Here is a 17,034-nt window from a genome sequence, read left to right on the forward strand (position 1 = left end):
CAGTTTTGGTAGCAACGTGTTCTCTGGCCAATATTGGACACATTTATGTGTTAAAGAGAAGGAATTATTACAAATTCTTGAAATAGAATCACCTCCTATTTTAATTCCTGTTATGTCAAGAGCTACATATGAAAAATATCAATTGCTAATGATGAAGCAAAGAAGAATGTGGTGTTACTATCCGGACTTCAGGGAAGAGGAATACATCATGCCTTCTGCGCTACACGTGCAGGTTCCAGGAAGGAAGAGACTTCTAGACAATACTAACCATTGGTATTGCTTCGTGTTCCAATAGGAGGAGGGTGAGAGTGATATAGTTAGACTAAATTTCTAAATTTACTTGTAAATGTGGATAATATATTCCAGAAATATGGAAAAGATTCAATATAACATATTTAAATTTGAATTGTATGACATTTTATATCACATATATCCACCTATAGACACTTCTAGTATTACTGCCCATTGGTACCACTTGTATAGTAATTTACGTGCAAAAAGGACAAGTGGTGATGTTGATACAGATAGACAAAGATTAGACATATTTTACAACCTACTTATAAATTGGGTTATTATGTATCACATTCAAATACAGAAATAGCCAGAAGTTTCTGAGTTACTTTATATGTATTGAAATTATAATTTTATTACAAAATGCAATTTACTATATTTTCACCTGCTCAGGTTTTCCAATGTACAGTAACTAAAAAAAAAGATAATGCTTAAAAGATAAAATAAATCTGATACTTGCATCACCGAGTCATTGGCTGACTCTTGTAATATCCTACAATTCTGATAGAAAATGTATGGCGTTCTGCAGTACAGTCTCATACAACAAAGACTAGAGGTTTTGCTGTGCACCACTGCCCATATAATGAGAATGGGTCACCACAAATGGACTATAAGTTTTTATGTAAACAATATTTTAAGATTTTTAGTTAATTTTATTTTTCATTTGCTATATCACAAAAACTCTTTATATATATATATATATATATATATATATATATATATATATTTATTATAAAAATACTATATCCTGCAATTTTCACTCTGACTTCTAAGCCTAACAATAGACTGACACTTGCTAATTCTGTAGGAATATTCATTGCAGCAGCCACCTCATTTATATCACAAAGAAGACAGACAGAATGACAATAAAAGATCACCCCTATACAGATATCACCCAAAGTGCCCCCATCTTTGCACCCACTACAGACAATTGATAATGTCACAGCTTATCTCCTCCCCTCTCCCTGCACAGATCATAAACCAGAATGAGTCAGCACCAGTCTACTGCTGCCTATTACCATGACTATGGTGTAAATTATACCAATAAATGCTGTTAACAGAGAAGAGAAGCCGCCCTATATTCATGCACAAAAAATAGAATAAAAAATCTATAAATCAGAAAATAAAAACAGATTAGAAAAAGGTGATAAAATAAAAAAACAGCTGAACACTGGGGGTACCAAGTCCCATGCTTCTACAAATCTAATTGTGATACTGGTATTTCCAGTATAGACCATTAAATTCTTAATATAGTCTATATAACGCCCCTCTTCTGAGTAGTTGTTCTCTGGTATTGGATGATGCCGGAAATTAAAATTTCCAATCAGTTCTATGAATCTCAAATGTGAATCTTTAACAAAAACAGTATTAGCACTTCAGATAAAGAATTAGTATGTGGGGAAGGCAGACATAAATATTAAAAATATACAACACCCTGACATCAACCACTCAGAGACTGTAAATAAGCACTTCAGTTCTGGCGTGTAGCATTTCTAGCCAAGGTTTTGCACAATACTTCTCACATCCATGTTTTCTCATGTCCTCATTACGGGACATCACCAGCACCTATACCATACTTACCTACCCTTATAGAACTTCTGGAATATTCTCTAGGGTATCACGTCTAAATCCCAATGCAAGGATCAACCCAACAAGTTTTACATGGGTGTTAGGATATTGTGTGAGGAGGACTGTGTACCGTAAGAGCAAGGAGAAATCCACAAGGAATTCTGATCTGATGTCTGAAGATACTTTAGAGTCTGATCTGATTTCTGACCTTATTTGGGGTCTAACGTCCATCTAGTTTTGAGTTAGATCAGGGAGTTAGTTCCTTATGGGGACAACGGCCAGAGAAATGTTGTGGTTTGGGATCAAAATTCAATTTTGGGTGTGAAAGGGGTTGGCTTAGAAAATGAACTAAGTTAGAAAGATGACATGTGACCAAAACATGAACGGGAAGAAATGTGTTGGATTGAACCAAGAAGTGGATGTTCCTCAATTGTAAGATGTTGCTAAAATCTGGATATCGAGGCAACTATCATAACTAAAGGGATTATCAAAACTGATGTCCTATCTATAAGAAAGGACATCATTTTTAGATGGCAGGGGTCCAATTTTTGGGACCCTTGAAGATCAGCTGTTTCCCTTGTGACCACACAAGCTGCGTTGCTCACTCACACTGTACTTTTAATTGTGGTGATTGTGAGTACTGCAGCTTGCGTCCGCTAAACCTGAAAAGTGAGCACTGCTGCTAGTGTGGTTATGTGGTGCACAGCTGATCTGTGAGGGTCCCAACAGTCAGAACTCCGTTGATCTAAAATTGATGTCCTATCTTATATTAAGACACAATGTTGGAAAAGTAGACAGGTCCTTTAAAATAAAGAGTAAATATGTGACTGGGTTAACCCTTTTATTGGTAAGAAATTATCCACAAGGCTGAAACGCGTCGCTTGATTTCCAACAAACTACATTTGGTGCACTGTGCTCCGGCGTCACATCACATACTGTGTGCTTGACAGCTTCAGGAGATACTTTCACTTTTCTTGGTGTATAAACATTTAATGAGGGAAAACATCTTGTTTTGAGAAGGAGAGACATTTGGAAGTATTGCTGGTGTCCATCTGTTGGACAAGTATCATCCTAACTTCATATAACAATATAGGGCGCCAGCAGTAACCATCACCAGATGGCAGAATCCAGGGCAGATTCCATCATCCTCCGGTCTCCTCGATTTCCATAGGGAATGCAGCGCTTATTGAACCATTCCTCTCATTCAGCTCCTAGATTCTAATTAACTAACTCAGTTTTAATTGCAAGAACAATTGAAACCAGCAGAACATCAATTGTACACTGAGCAGTGACAGCACCAGAAGGCAAAGTTGTCCAAGAAAAAGACAAGCCTCAAATAAAGTAGGTCTGTGAGGCAGTCGTAATACTTGTCGGGATTAGGAGGAATTGTGCGGGATCTATACTTCAAAGCCTTGCTGTGAACTAGCCTTTCCCAATAAGATCTGGGATACAATGACCTCCGTGAATATACCAAATATATATAAAACGCATGCAATATATCAAAATTTCCGAGGTCACCTACAGATACTGTATACAGGCTACAATATGTCTGCAAGATATAAGTAATCAACCTAAGAAATGCGTCAGCCAGATTAATCTCTAAACACTATACCGGATATAGATAAGTGTCCGATCACTAGAGTCCCTATGGCCGGGCCCCAAATAATCAGGACGAGAGGGAACAAAAAGGCCTCCCTGGAATGGAGTCAGTCCTCCTGTCTTCCTAATGGCTGGGGATCCAGAGATTAGTCCCCCAGTGTTTGGACGCTTATATCCCGTCCTGTCTCAACTTCCAGTATATCTTAAAGACTCATCTTTTCAGGCAACCACATTTACTAATCTAGCACCTCTGCACTTACACTCCCCAAACTAACCCCCATCTGTTCAACCCCTTCCCACGTTATCTCATCATTCACTCTAATTACTTCCATGTCATGGACACACAGGACACAGGTACACGGATCATTACAATACAGATCTCTGATTACTATGGCTGTGATAGTATCAAACTGTGTGCCTGTGTGAAAGGATTGGCGCAGTAAATCCTCTTGAATCCACATGTGAAGGTACAACCTGCACGGGCTCCCTGTGCACTGCTTTAACTTCCCAAATGTGGAGGCTACTAGAACAGCTGATCTGCGTGGGGTCCGGGTGTCAGATCCTCACACATCAGATACTAGTGCTCTATCCTGTGGATAGGTCAACAGTATGCTAAATCCACTTGGGCCCAGAAATCCTGTTTAGACTAAAGCTCCAAGCTGCAGAAAAGCTACTATTTGTGTTGCAGATTTTTTAATTCAATGCCAGTAATGCTACAAAAGCAATGTGAAATATAAAGGAAGTTCTTATACGTTTTCACTCTAATGAAACCACTTCTAGTTTTGTCTCAAAAAATTGCAGCAAAATCTGCAACAAAAAAGTAGCTTTTCCGCAATGTGGTACCATAGCCTTACAGACTCATGTGCTCAGGAAATATCTGCTGGCATAGAGACCCCCTGTGCTTTCTTGTCTTCTCTAGACCTCCATTACTGTTCTATATGATCAGAGCACAGAGGAAGCTGAGTTTTTAGCCTCTACATAGATCACCAAGACAAGAACCCTTTCTCTTCCCTAGACCACCAGGGATGATGGCAGCAATATTGTTAACCTTTTATATTTCCCTTGACCACCAATGATACTGTATTAACAAACTTGGGGTTTAGAGAAAAGACATCTACGGGGAGATCTAATAACAATGTACAAATACATGAAGAGACAATACAAAGAACATTCTAAGGATATTTTTACTCCTAGGCCAGTGACAGTGACAAGAGGACATCCCCTACGTGTGGAGGAGAGAAGGTTTCACCAGAAACATAGAAGGTGATTCTTCACAGTAAGAACAGCGAGGCTATGGGACTCTCTGCCCCGGGTGATTGTGGATTCATTAAACAAGTTCAAAGAGGGCTTGGATGCCTTTCTTGAAGAGAACAAAATTACGAATTATTGATTCTCGATTTTAAGGACACGTTGATCCAGGGTTTTTATACTGACTGCCAAATTGGAGTCGGGAAGAAATTTTTTCCCCTGAAATAGGGCAATTGGCATAGGCCTCGTGGTTTTTTGTTTTTTTTTTGCCTTCCTCTGGATCAACACTGTAGGGATTGTAGAGTTATAGGTTGGACTTGATGGACTGATGTCTTCATCCAATCTCATCTACTAAGTAACTATTAATTATTTTCTGCCCTCGGCTGGGATTTTGGAATAAACTCTTATTTTAACCGTAGACCATGAAGATACTAAGAAACAAACCATTTATCTGCAGTAGACCATGAAAGATGCAAACATCAATCCCTTCACTGCCCAAGACCTCTAGGGATGCCAAAATTAAATCTATCTCTGCCAAAGAATACCATGGAAGTTAAGATTCACTGCTCTAGACTACCAGCAATGGTGTCAGTAATCCTTCCATTGTCCTATGCTACCAAGAATGCACCATCATAATCCCCTTCACTCCAGCAGAACACCAAGGATTCAGTCACTAACCCCTTCAGTGTCCTAGATCACCAGTGTTGCTAACATTAACCTCTTTCTCTGATTGTTACTAGAGATGAGCGAGTAGTGTTCGATCGAGTAGGTGTTCGATTGAATACTACAGTACTCGAAATACTCATACTCGATCGAACACTACTAACTGTTCGAAGTTTAAGGTTCGATGCAGAACCAGCGTTGACTGGCAGAATGCTATACATTCTGCCAATCAACGCTGGTTCTTCTCTTACCTTTAGAAGTCTTCTCCGTGCAGCTTCCCTGCGGCGTCTTCCGGCTGGAATTCACTCGGCCTAGGCAGAGCCGACTGCACATGCGTGGGCATGCCCTCGCATGCGCAGTCGGCTCTGCTCAGACGTCGGGCTGGGCAGAGCCGACCGCGCATGTGCAGTCGGCTCTGCCTAGGCCCCGATGCCTAGGCAGAGTGAATTCCAGCCGGAAAAAGACGCGGGGACGCTGCGAGGGAGAACACCTCAAGGAGAATCCAGCCCGACCGTCACTCGTGGACTTGGTAAGTATAATTTTGTTGAATGTTGCCTACCCCTGAAACGAGCATTTCCCCCCATAGACTATAATGGGGTTCGAAATCTGTTCGAACAGTCAGTGTGCGGCTGTTCGAATCGGATTTCGAACCTCAGACATTTTAGTGTTCGCTCATCTCTAATTGTTACCCATTAGCTACATAAACCAAATGAACAATCTTAGACAATTCCTAGAAAAATGACTCCAAGAAAATATGGCGTCTTAAAAACGTGACAAGTAAGACGTTTTATATTACACAGTTAAAAAAAAACAAAAAAAAAAAAAAAACACACACCTAGAATTTTTTGGTATTCTGGGAATGAGCCATTAAATTAGGTTCTAAAAATGAAACCTCAGCGGATGAAAACAAAAGATCATTCTGTTTCAATCCTATGAAGATGACGATACATCATGATTATAGTTTCATCCTGTTTTTCCTTTGTAAAAACACGGTTGTCCGCTCCCAGCCAAGTTCCTAGTGAATATCAGTATAGTTTAGAAATCTGTTCTGCTAGTTTGTGGGTAAGAAATAGGTACATAATATTTCCTGTGAATAGAGCCCTTAATGTTTCTCTGCAAAATAGGAGCTTTATATCATTTTCACGGTGGCTTAGAAAAACATTTGCAAATTTGATGTTGATTCCAAGCAAGAATTTCAATCACAGAGCTCCGAGCTGACTGCAAACCAGAATGACTTTTATGGTATCAGGAAAAGCAGCCTCATAGAAAGGTAAACTGTAGAAAACAGCTGTACTTTACATGGCACAATTCACGTCACAAGAAATGCTTAAAGGAGTTTTAAGGCTGAAGTGTTGACCAATCCTTGGATCACTAGAGGACCAAAGCCTACAACCCCTGCTGATCAGCTATTGCAGAGGCCTCAGTATTCACAAAAAAAACAAAAAACAAGCATAGCACTATACACAACTGTATAGTGGCTCTGCCTGGTATTGCAGCTTAGCCTATTCTCTTGAAAGGGACTGAACTGCGAATGTGACGGAATATGGCCTGTGGAGTGGTACTAAGGGAATGCAGCTGCCACTTCAAAAAGCTGATCTGTGGGGTGCCAGGTGTCAGATCTCTTCAAATGATAACTTATCAATTAAAGGGGATGTCTAGGGCTTATTAATTGTTGACGTATCCTTAGGATAGTTCATGAAGAGAGCTGAGCAAATAGTATTCCATCGAAAAGTAGTAATCGATCAAAACACGCCTTTGCATAGTTATTGGTGTACTCAGTCGAATACCACGTGGAAAGGCGGGAAATATTCATTTCTCTACCAACCTCCCTTGGCGCGTTTTTTTTTTTTTTTTTTTTTTTTTTTTAAAAACACGTCTATGGAGGGGAGGTATTTGATCGGAAATACTCGCTCATCTCTATTCATGAATTTAAGATCATCGGGATCGGACACCCAGCTCTTTCAAGAATCTGCAGCGCTCATGTGAGCTCTGCAGCTTCCCCAATACTTGTATAGTAGATGAGCTTGGGATCGCAGCTCAGCTAATTCACTTGAATGGGACTGAGCTGTGATCAGTGCATGTGATCGATCAAACTAGTGTCACATGGCATGTGGAGCAGTATCAGTACTAAGGGAGGTTTGGGGAGGGGGGGGTGTGCTGGACCTCCATGGATTTTCAATTGATGACTTATCCTAAGGATAGGCCATAAATTTGGATAACCCATTTAAGAAATCCCAGAAAAACCCTCTTAGGCCCCAAGTTGAACATTTTGTTGTGTTTTTTGAGACAAAGTCAGGAGTAGATTGAGCAGAAGGTAGAAGTATCTAAGTACAGAAACTAGCTACAGTATCTATACCAAACCTACATTTCATCCTCACTAGAGACACGTTGTAACAGAATGTGATCATTAAGCATAATAATGATGATAATTGTATCTATAAACTTAAACTGCAAGAAATCAAAACACTAAACTTGAAATAAAAGGTAATAAAAATTAATAATATATTGTTTTTTTCTAACGCTTCAAGAAACTCACCTGAAGAGTCAGACGCTTGACCGCATTCCAGACGACTCTGATAATCTCCTTCATGCTCTCCTCTGGAGTCTTGCTGGTATCTCTTGAGGTCTGTACCATCTTAGCAGGGACTGACAAAGGACGAGATTCTGTAAACCAGAAAATAAAAATGCTATTGTTATGCAAATCTATATAATTACTGAAGATTACCTGAAAAGGACTCACAGATGAATCTCCTGCAGCTCGGCTTTACTAATACAGGGCAATACAACATGATGATAACCTGCAGCCACCACTAGAGGGAGTGCAGGAACTTATGCATGATCATAACATACTGATCTCAAGAATAAATCAGGACACAGTAAGCTCCTAAGCTCCCCCTAGTGGCTGCTGGAAAGAGCCAGAATTTTAATATATAACCACTTTAAAGAAATTTGGAGCCCATATCAAAACGGTGAAATAGTAAAATATTAAAGGAATTGATCAGTTCAGATTTTGACACCTAAAAATGACCAGGTTTCGGTTTTGTTTTACAAAATGAATTTTTTTTTTTTTTTTTAAAAAGCAGGGTACTTCTGGTTCACTAGGTGGGAGGCTACTGATTTAGGTCAGGAGGGGCAAATGGCTTCTAAATAACTCCATCTTGACATAGCGCATGGATCTGCCGGTCTCCGTATGTGTTTGTTGTTGTGGGGTTCATGTTGGTTGTTTTGGTTCCCCTATACACCAGAGCAATTGACATCCTGGCACAGATGTGAATGTATCCTAAAAAGTGTTGAGCGAGTAGTATTCGATCGAATACCTCGCCGGTATAGAAATGTGTGTAATCGGCCGAACACCAAGGGGTTAAACCCATCGAATATTCAAAGCGTTTAACCCCTTGGTGTTCGGCGGATTACACGCATTCCTATGCCGGCGAGGTATTCGATCGAATACTACTCGCTCAACTCTAATCCTAAACCATCTTCAAATACAGCTCCGGACACAGTGTAGTGTCAGGGAGTACTTACTGCAGCAAGACAGTCACTCACTACTATTGATAACCGATGCTATAGGACATCAAAAGTAAGGTCCCAAAAAACTCCTTGAAACGATTAGTTCTGGACACCACTACAGGGAGGTAACTGCATACTAAGCTATTGCCTGGTTCAATGTATAAACAGTATGCACTTTGCCCCCTCATATTACTATATACATATATGGCATATATTATGTCACCTGTGCAGAACTGGATGCGGAGGGGAGGTAGATTTCTCCCAGCTTTCTCTCCTATGTGAAGTACCAGGCACAGGCCCTTACCTGCTAACTAATGAATTAGGTCATTCAGATAGGCCCCATATATAAGAGACTAGGAGGGCAGATCTCTCTCTGGATGGAGACAATGAAAGCCTGTCTGTGTGAGAGATACATGTAAGTAAGAGATTGCTGGTTCTTGTTATGTCTGTAAGCTGATGGGAAGAAGCTCTCCAGCTGCTAGGTAGAGACCTTTCATGTCTAGTAAGCACCAGACAGGCAGGGATTTTCTTTTGTTTGCTTTTTTACTTTATTTTCTGTACACCTGCAATCATATCAATAAAACGTGACCTAGTGTCACTTTACAACTATCTGCTGCTATTTTGACAAAACAGACATGTGTTTTGTTTGACCCCAGCAAAGGTGGTCCAGAATGAAAAAGCATAATACATATGTAATATATGTGTGTGTGTGTATAAAAAAAATAAAAAGTTATATATACTATAAATATATATATATATATATATATATATATATATATATATATATACACACACACTCACCGGCCTCTTTATTAGGTACACCATGCTAGTAATGGGTTGGACCCCCTTTTGCCTTCAGAACTGCCTCAATTCTTCATGGCATAGATTCAACAAGGTGCTGGAAGCATTCCTCAGAGATTTTGGTCCATATTGACATGATGGCATCACACAGTTGCCGCAGATTTGTCGGCTGCACATCCATGATGCGAATCTCCCGTTCCACCACATCCCAAAGATGCTCTATTGGATTGAGATCTGGTGACTGTGGAGGCCATTGGAGTACAGTGAACTCATTGTCATGTTCAAGAAACCAGTCTGAGATGATTCCAGCTTTATGACATGGCATTGCATTATCCTGCTGAAAGTAGCCATCAGATGTTGGGTACATTGTGGTAATAAAGGGATGGACATGGTCTGCAACAATACTCAGGTAGGCTTTGGCGTTGCAACGATGCTCAATTGGTACCAAGGGGCCCAAAGAGTGTCAAGAAAATATTCCCCACACCATGACACCACCACCACCAGCCTGAACCGTTGATACAAGGCAGGATGGATCCATGCTTTCATGTTGTTGACGCCAAATTCTGACCCTACCATCCGAATGTCGCAGCAGAAACCGAGACTCATCAGACCAGGCAACGTTTTTCCAATCTTCAATTGTCCAATTTCGATGAGCTTGTGTAAATTGTAGCCTCAGTTTCCTGTTCTTAGCTGAAAGGAGTGGCACCCGGTGTGGTCTTCTGCTGCTGTAGCCCATCTGCCTCAAAGTTCGACGTATTGTGCGTTCAGAGATGCTCTTCTGGCTACCTTGGTTGTAACGGGTGGCTATTTGAGTCACTGTTGCCTTTCTATCAGCTCGAACCAGTCTGGCCATTCTCCTCTGACCTCTGGCATCAACAACGCATTTCCGCCCACAGAACTGCCGCTCACTGGATGTTTTTTCTTTTTCGGACCATTCTCTGTAAACCCTAGAGATGGTTGTGCGTGAAAATCCCAGTAGATCAGCAGTTTCTGAAATACTCAGACCAGCTCTTCTGGCACCAACAACCATGCCACGTTCAAAGGCACTCAAATCACCTTTCTTCCCCATACTGATGCTCGGTTTCAACTGCAGGAGATTGTCTTGACCATCTCTACATGCCTAAATGCACTGAGTTGCCGCCATGTGATTGGCTGATTAGAAATTAAGTGTTAACGAGCAGTTGGACAGGTGTACCTAATAAAGTGGCCGGTGAGTGTAGATAAGAGGCCATGACGCTGCAGTGAACTTTAGCTGTACTATTATCCCTGATCTATCACTGAACTTTCTATCTCCTTTTCTTGTTGTAGTCCATAACACCAAACTTAATGTTCTAAGTAAAGTATTTATAACAGAGGCTTAAAGTATGTTTGACTCCGCACTAGCATTCCGGTCATAACGGCCGCTCTGCGATTTTTATGTTTGCAGCCTTTGTTTTAGCTGCTGTGATCTATTGTTCTAAATTATGTGATTGGCCATGTGATTGGCTGATTAGAAATTAAGTGTTAACGAGCAGTTGGACAGGTGTACCTAATAAAGTGGCCGGTGAGTATATATATATATATATATATGTATATATATATATATATATATATATATATGTATATATATATATACACACACACACTAGCCTCTGCCCGAGATGTCATCTGCGTGTTGTTAGCGTCGATGATCCACCTATATTCAGCAAATTGCTGCCATCGATGGTTGGCTTGCTCCAGCATTTCGGCAGCTCTCAAGCTGTCCTGGCACTGAAGTTGTTCCACGCACCGTGCCTGTGATTGTTCCGGCATCTCAGCAGCTCGCTGGGACGCCATATAATGAGTGTGTTGTTGGCCTCGATGATCACCCTGAGCTTCTGGCTACCTTCATACCTCTGTTTTTTTGCAACAAATTAGATTTTTTTTCCCCCAGCATGTTTAAAATTGGCAAACTGCCAATTTGGATTAAAGGTGTTTTCACTTCCAGTGTGTCAGCACTGCCTGGAGCAGAGCAGATAATATGCAAATGCATGTACACAATGGACTGAGGGTTAGCGTGTGTTCATACAGAGAGACCTGGCTTTATCAGAACCTGTGACAAGCTGCAAGAGCAGCGTAATATTGTATGTGAACATAAATTCATAACAGTCGGGAATCTATGTATGTGCCAAATTTCATCCAAATATGTTCAGCTGCTTTTGCGTGATTGAGGAACAAACATCCAAACACACATACTTTCACATTTATAATATTAGTTGGATTGGATTGGATTGGATATACTGTATATGTAGAGGGAATTTGTAGAACTTTGTATCATTAATTTACTGGTAATTAGAGATGAGCGAGTAGTATTCGAAACGGCAGTTTCATTCCATAGGAATGAATGGAGCCGGCCGGCACGCAGACAGGGCCGGCGTCCTGCCGCTTAACCCCCTGCGTGCCAGCTGCGTCCATTCATTCCTATGGGTGCATGCTATTCGAAACTGCCGTTTCGATTACTACTGGCTCATCTCTACTGGTAATGTAATTTAGCATCATTTGCAGTTTGCTTAGATTAAAAAAAAAAAAAAAAAGTGTTCAAGGTTGGATATCCCTTTAAGCGACAATAGCTTTCCTTCTTCAGTTTGTTAGGCAAGGTTCCGCTTTCAAACACTTTTCATTTTCCACAAAGACCACCCAGTATTTCAGGGTGGTCTCCTTTATCACAATATACTTTAAAATGTCGGCAGATTTCCCTTTTAGAAAGGCCTTACGGTGTCCTACAGTAAAGATACATGAATGACTACTGTTCTTAGCACAGTACTTATTTACGCTTCACGCTACGTATAGCGCCTCTCAGCTACTATGAACAGTGATTATGTAAAGACCATTAAATGCAGCGCTTTAGTACAACACATTAACTGTGACCGAATAGGTAAAGGGCTGATTATTAGTTACTTCTCCAAACAAACGCTGGATTCTGCGCTGAAAGGCATTCTCCGAGAATGTTTGGTTAAGCAAATGAAATCATGTTACACATGATCAAAGGCCGAGGAAAATCAGCCCATCGTAACACGTAAAAGCAATTACCACCCCGCCTGTAGGAGCACTTACCCAGAGCTAATGCCTTACACAATACCGCCTGATCCATTTTATTAACTAATTAAACAGTGACTGCGGGGGAATCTAGTAGGTAGAATACGACATTCCTCCGCCGCTTCACAAGCCTTATTTATGGGCTAGTGACAATATGGTATCTCAGCAATTTTTTTTTTTTTTTTTTGGTTTCTTGGCTAATGAACTAAAATCCAGTAATGTCACAAGTGGTTTGACAGATCAGACAGAAAATAACATTGCATGGTTCACTGCCTTCATCTCATACATGTTCAAGCCTCTTAGAACACATTAAACTGACCTTGTCACTTACATAAAGAAGACGCTGCCATTGTATGGAAGGAAGCCATAGGCAGAAGAATTCTGACTTTAGGAATCCATAAAATATCAGGCAAAAATTGTTTAAAGAATAAAATGAATTTTTAGTTGGCGCTCGATTGCTAAGATCACTCATGACTGGCTGCAAAGAGCGCCCCTTGCTCTGGAGGACTGTTACTACATGAATTACACAAAACCAATTTCAATGGACACAGTCTGATTCTTCATTTCACTGTTTATGCTATTGCAAGGTAATATAAAATTTGATTTCAGGTTCTTCAGCAGATCTCTGGGGAGTCAAAGACATGACACCAATTGTCAGGGGACCGTTGTAACAAAAAAAGGATTTGTCAGGAAAAGACAAGAACTTCAAATCACAAGATCTGACACAGACATCGCTTAGAAAACTTAAGCTGGCCATATACGTTAGATTCTGAATGGACGGCCAACTGATGGTGTTATCGTGAGTCTGCGCAATTTGCCGAAAAGTGGCCGATCATGCCAAATACTGCTGGGCTCAAATTTTGAGAATACCCAAACTTTTCTCGTCAGACTAAAGTCTCAGGTGGGCCAGCTGTGAATAATCTCATCTGCAAGTTAGATTGCCAGCTGTCTGTGGGCCAAAATGGACAAATCATCCGCTTTGGCCAAAGAAAATCTAATATGTATGGTTAGTACAGATGAGCGAGTACTGTTCGGATCAGCCGATCCGAACAGCACGCTCGCATAGAAATGAATGGACGTAGCCGGCACGCGGGGGGGTGAAGCGGCCGGTCGCCGTCAAAGCGGAAGTACCAGGTGCATCCATTCATTTCTATGGGGCGTGCTGTTCGGATCGGCTGATCCGAACAGTACTCGCTCATCTCTAATGGTTAACTTTTAGTCTACCAAGCTCCCAACCAACACTTACTTACCGACTTTGGGCAATCATTAAAACAAGGGCTTAAAATTGCCCTATGTGAATGGAGCTCTCGTATATGTACCCGGCCAACAATCCATTCTGAAATTCCAGCTGTCAAACCCCAGTGATCAAACATTTGTTCCCTATTTTGTGTAAGGGCCCCTTGAATGTCCTACCACCCCAATGTGTCCAATTTGCAAAAAGTACATATAAAAACAACGTGGTCAAACCGCTTAGTATTTTAACAAGCTGCGGAGAAAAAGCAAACATTTATACATTTTGTCTTTTGGGTACATTTACTATTGATAAATTAGGAACAAAACCACGAAAAATCCTCGAGTGATTGCAGGGAAGATATGCACATTTTAGTCTCAGAGACTGTTAGTCTTTCCAACAGGTGCAGTTCAGAGCCCCAAATGACATCACGTAAAATCTAATTACATGAAAGTGCTGTTTTTGTACATTATTTCCACTTATAAAACTGCAATAACCATTAGGATCCATACAATTATGGTAGTTTATAACTCTCTGCTTTACAGAGAACTCAGTAGAATGACATCATTGCTGAGTGAGTAACACAACTCCACTCGCATCCCAGAGTCCCAGCTGAATGTGCGGTGAGGTGTCATGGTGTATCACAACACAACACTCGAACAACTGGAGTAGTCCTGGCTGCTTCTATGGAATTCACATCACAGATCATTTGTAAAGGACACGCACAAGTCAACTTAGGCACAAAAAATATTAAAAGAAATTTGCTTCGTAGAAGATCGTTCACATTTACCAGTAAAACATTTCTTAGTGTTTACGGTAAAATAACTGTAAAATCTAAAATTCTGTTCAGAGAGATATAGGATAAGAAAAGGTCATTGCATTCTAAGGCTTGAGAAAGCGCACAGAGCTGCGCGAAACGGCTGTTGCCTGCTTGCCATATTATGCTGTTTTTCCCTCCCTGCACTAATTGTTTTTAAGATGTGTTACCTTAAATAAAGAAGTCTTTTATGAAGATGAGCCTCGGTGTGGGTGAGTGCCCTTCCAAATTTTTCCTATATTTTGTTCTACTTCCATAAGTGCTTTTTTCTGGTCGTTGAGCACCCCCACGGCTCGCCGCATATAAGGTTTAATCCTCACAGTCATCTCCTATTCACCAGGACTTACATCCATATACTCAGCAGTGCCATCCTATATATCTCTTCCGTTTGTTCTCTACATAAGAAAAGGTCACCTAACCACAAAATCAGACGTTATACACTAGATGTACTATAGTATATGGACACAAAATCTGAAGATAGTGATTTATAGTCATAGCATAAGTGTCAGTGGCTGGCATGAGACAAAAATATTCGGAAAGCCTGCTGTCACGTTACAGTACCCCTGTCATTAGTTAAAGAGCATATTCAGATTGGTAGAAGATTAATAGTGAAACATTTTTGTAAAAAATAATGATTAAAAATTGCAGCATTTTAAAGATTTTTTTTTTTCTAAATCCTTGTTCAGATCTGCGTTTTTAATCCGTTCGGGGAGTTCGCATGGGGACCCCCCAAGTGGACTACCAAACGTACTGGCAAATGGTGAGCAATGAAAGCACAGAGAGCCAATAGACTGTAATGGGGTCCCTGTGCTTGCCGCGAGATCTCTGCAGGGAACATGCAGATAGGAAAGTAGTTCACAATCTACTGTCATGTCCGCATGTTCCCTGTGGAGATCTCGTGGCAAGCACAGGGACCCCATTATAGTCTGTGGGGTCCGTGTGCTTTCACTGCACACCGCTTGTCAATGCGTTCAGTAGTCCATTCAGGGGGTCCCCCTGCGGATTCCCCAAATGGATTACCAAACGCAGATGTGAACGAGGGGTACCCAGGTTTTTGTCCTCATTAGCTGCCAATGAATGCAGGAGAATCCCTGAGAATTTGATCATATCCATTGGCAACCTAATGCAGACTGAAGCAGATGGGGTGAAAATAAAAACTACCTACTACCAAAAACCAGTTGAGAGGAGTTGAAGCAAACCTAATAGAACTGGTATCACCAGTGAAAATCAGTAATTTATTATCCAATAAATTACAAAATATCTAAATTTGCAACCACATGTTGCTCCAAACTGTATATGGCACCATAGTAACAGACTACCCAATCCAAACCTGCCACCCAAATGACTGCTGAGACCAATCAATGGCTAGAGAGGGACAGGTCAAGTCACACGTATGTCACCACTCCCTCTCCTGTGACTGTTAGGGCCACCAATTGGTCTCAACAGTCAAGTGGGGTGCAAGGCTTCTGAGGACCGACACACAGCACTTGACCAGACTGCAGCAGTGAACAACGGAGCTGCAAGAACTGGGGCCACTGACTGGTCTCAGCAGTGAAATGGGGTGCAGGGCTTTTAAGAACCAAAAAACAGCACGTTAGGGATTGAGGCCACTCATTGGTCTAAGCTGTCTAAGGATTCCAAGGACCATCATGCAGCATGTGACTAGACTTGCCTTGGGCCCCTCTGTAGTTTGTCCAATTCCTGGAAAACCCCTTTAAGTCTAAAGTTACTGAATACGCTTTATATTTCCACTACAGTGGCCACCGCGATGAATTGTCCGGCTGGTCGACTCCTCCCAGGAGGACCCAGTCCTGTGGGAACCTTCCAATTTAACAAACGTTTGTCTCTCATGAGAAGGTTGCTTCTTCTGCTCTATTGATCTATCTTGGTAGTCAGTCAACCATTACTTTACTAGAAGACTAAACCAGAGCTCTGGATCCAGAACACAACATAAATACACCAGTCTAAGTAGGGTCCATATAAAGCTGGAAAAAGATGATGTCACCACCGCTGTATAGCAATGCCTTCTGCCATAGATTGCCATATCTTTGCAGCAGTCGACCACGTTGTTATGGAGACTCTTATACAAACAGTTGGTAATGTATTCCTTGAGTAAAAAAAAAACCCTGAAACTGTTTTTTCACTGTTATTTTATTTTACAGTGAAGGCGAGTCCTGTAGGTATAGTTTGACGCAGGTGTGTTTCTTTTGCTTCTGTTTTTATTAATATCAGCGCGGTAATAAATTACGTG

The 17,034-nt window shown here is 41.0% G+C and overlaps 1 protein-coding gene across 1 annotated transcript in view; it reads right to left on the minus strand.

The window, feature by feature from the left end:
- VPS13B (vacuolar protein sorting 13 homolog B) overlaps nucleotides 1-17,034 on the minus strand; it is a 705,368-nt gene that overhangs the window by 363,000 nt on the left and 325,334 nt on the right. The window contains exon 22 of the mRNA XM_075270303.1: nucleotides 7,907-8,034. Coding sequence (XP_075126404.1) covers nucleotides 7,907-8,034 — 128 coding nt within the window. The remainder of the gene's footprint in view (nucleotides 1-7,906; nucleotides 8,035-17,034) is intronic.

The sequence above is a fragment of the Leptodactylus fuscus genome, chromosome 4 (assembly GCF_031893055.1).
Source record: "Leptodactylus fuscus isolate aLepFus1 chromosome 4, aLepFus1.hap2, whole genome shotgun sequence".
Taxonomy (NCBI): Eukaryota; Metazoa; Chordata; class Amphibia; order Anura; family Leptodactylidae; genus Leptodactylus; species Leptodactylus fuscus.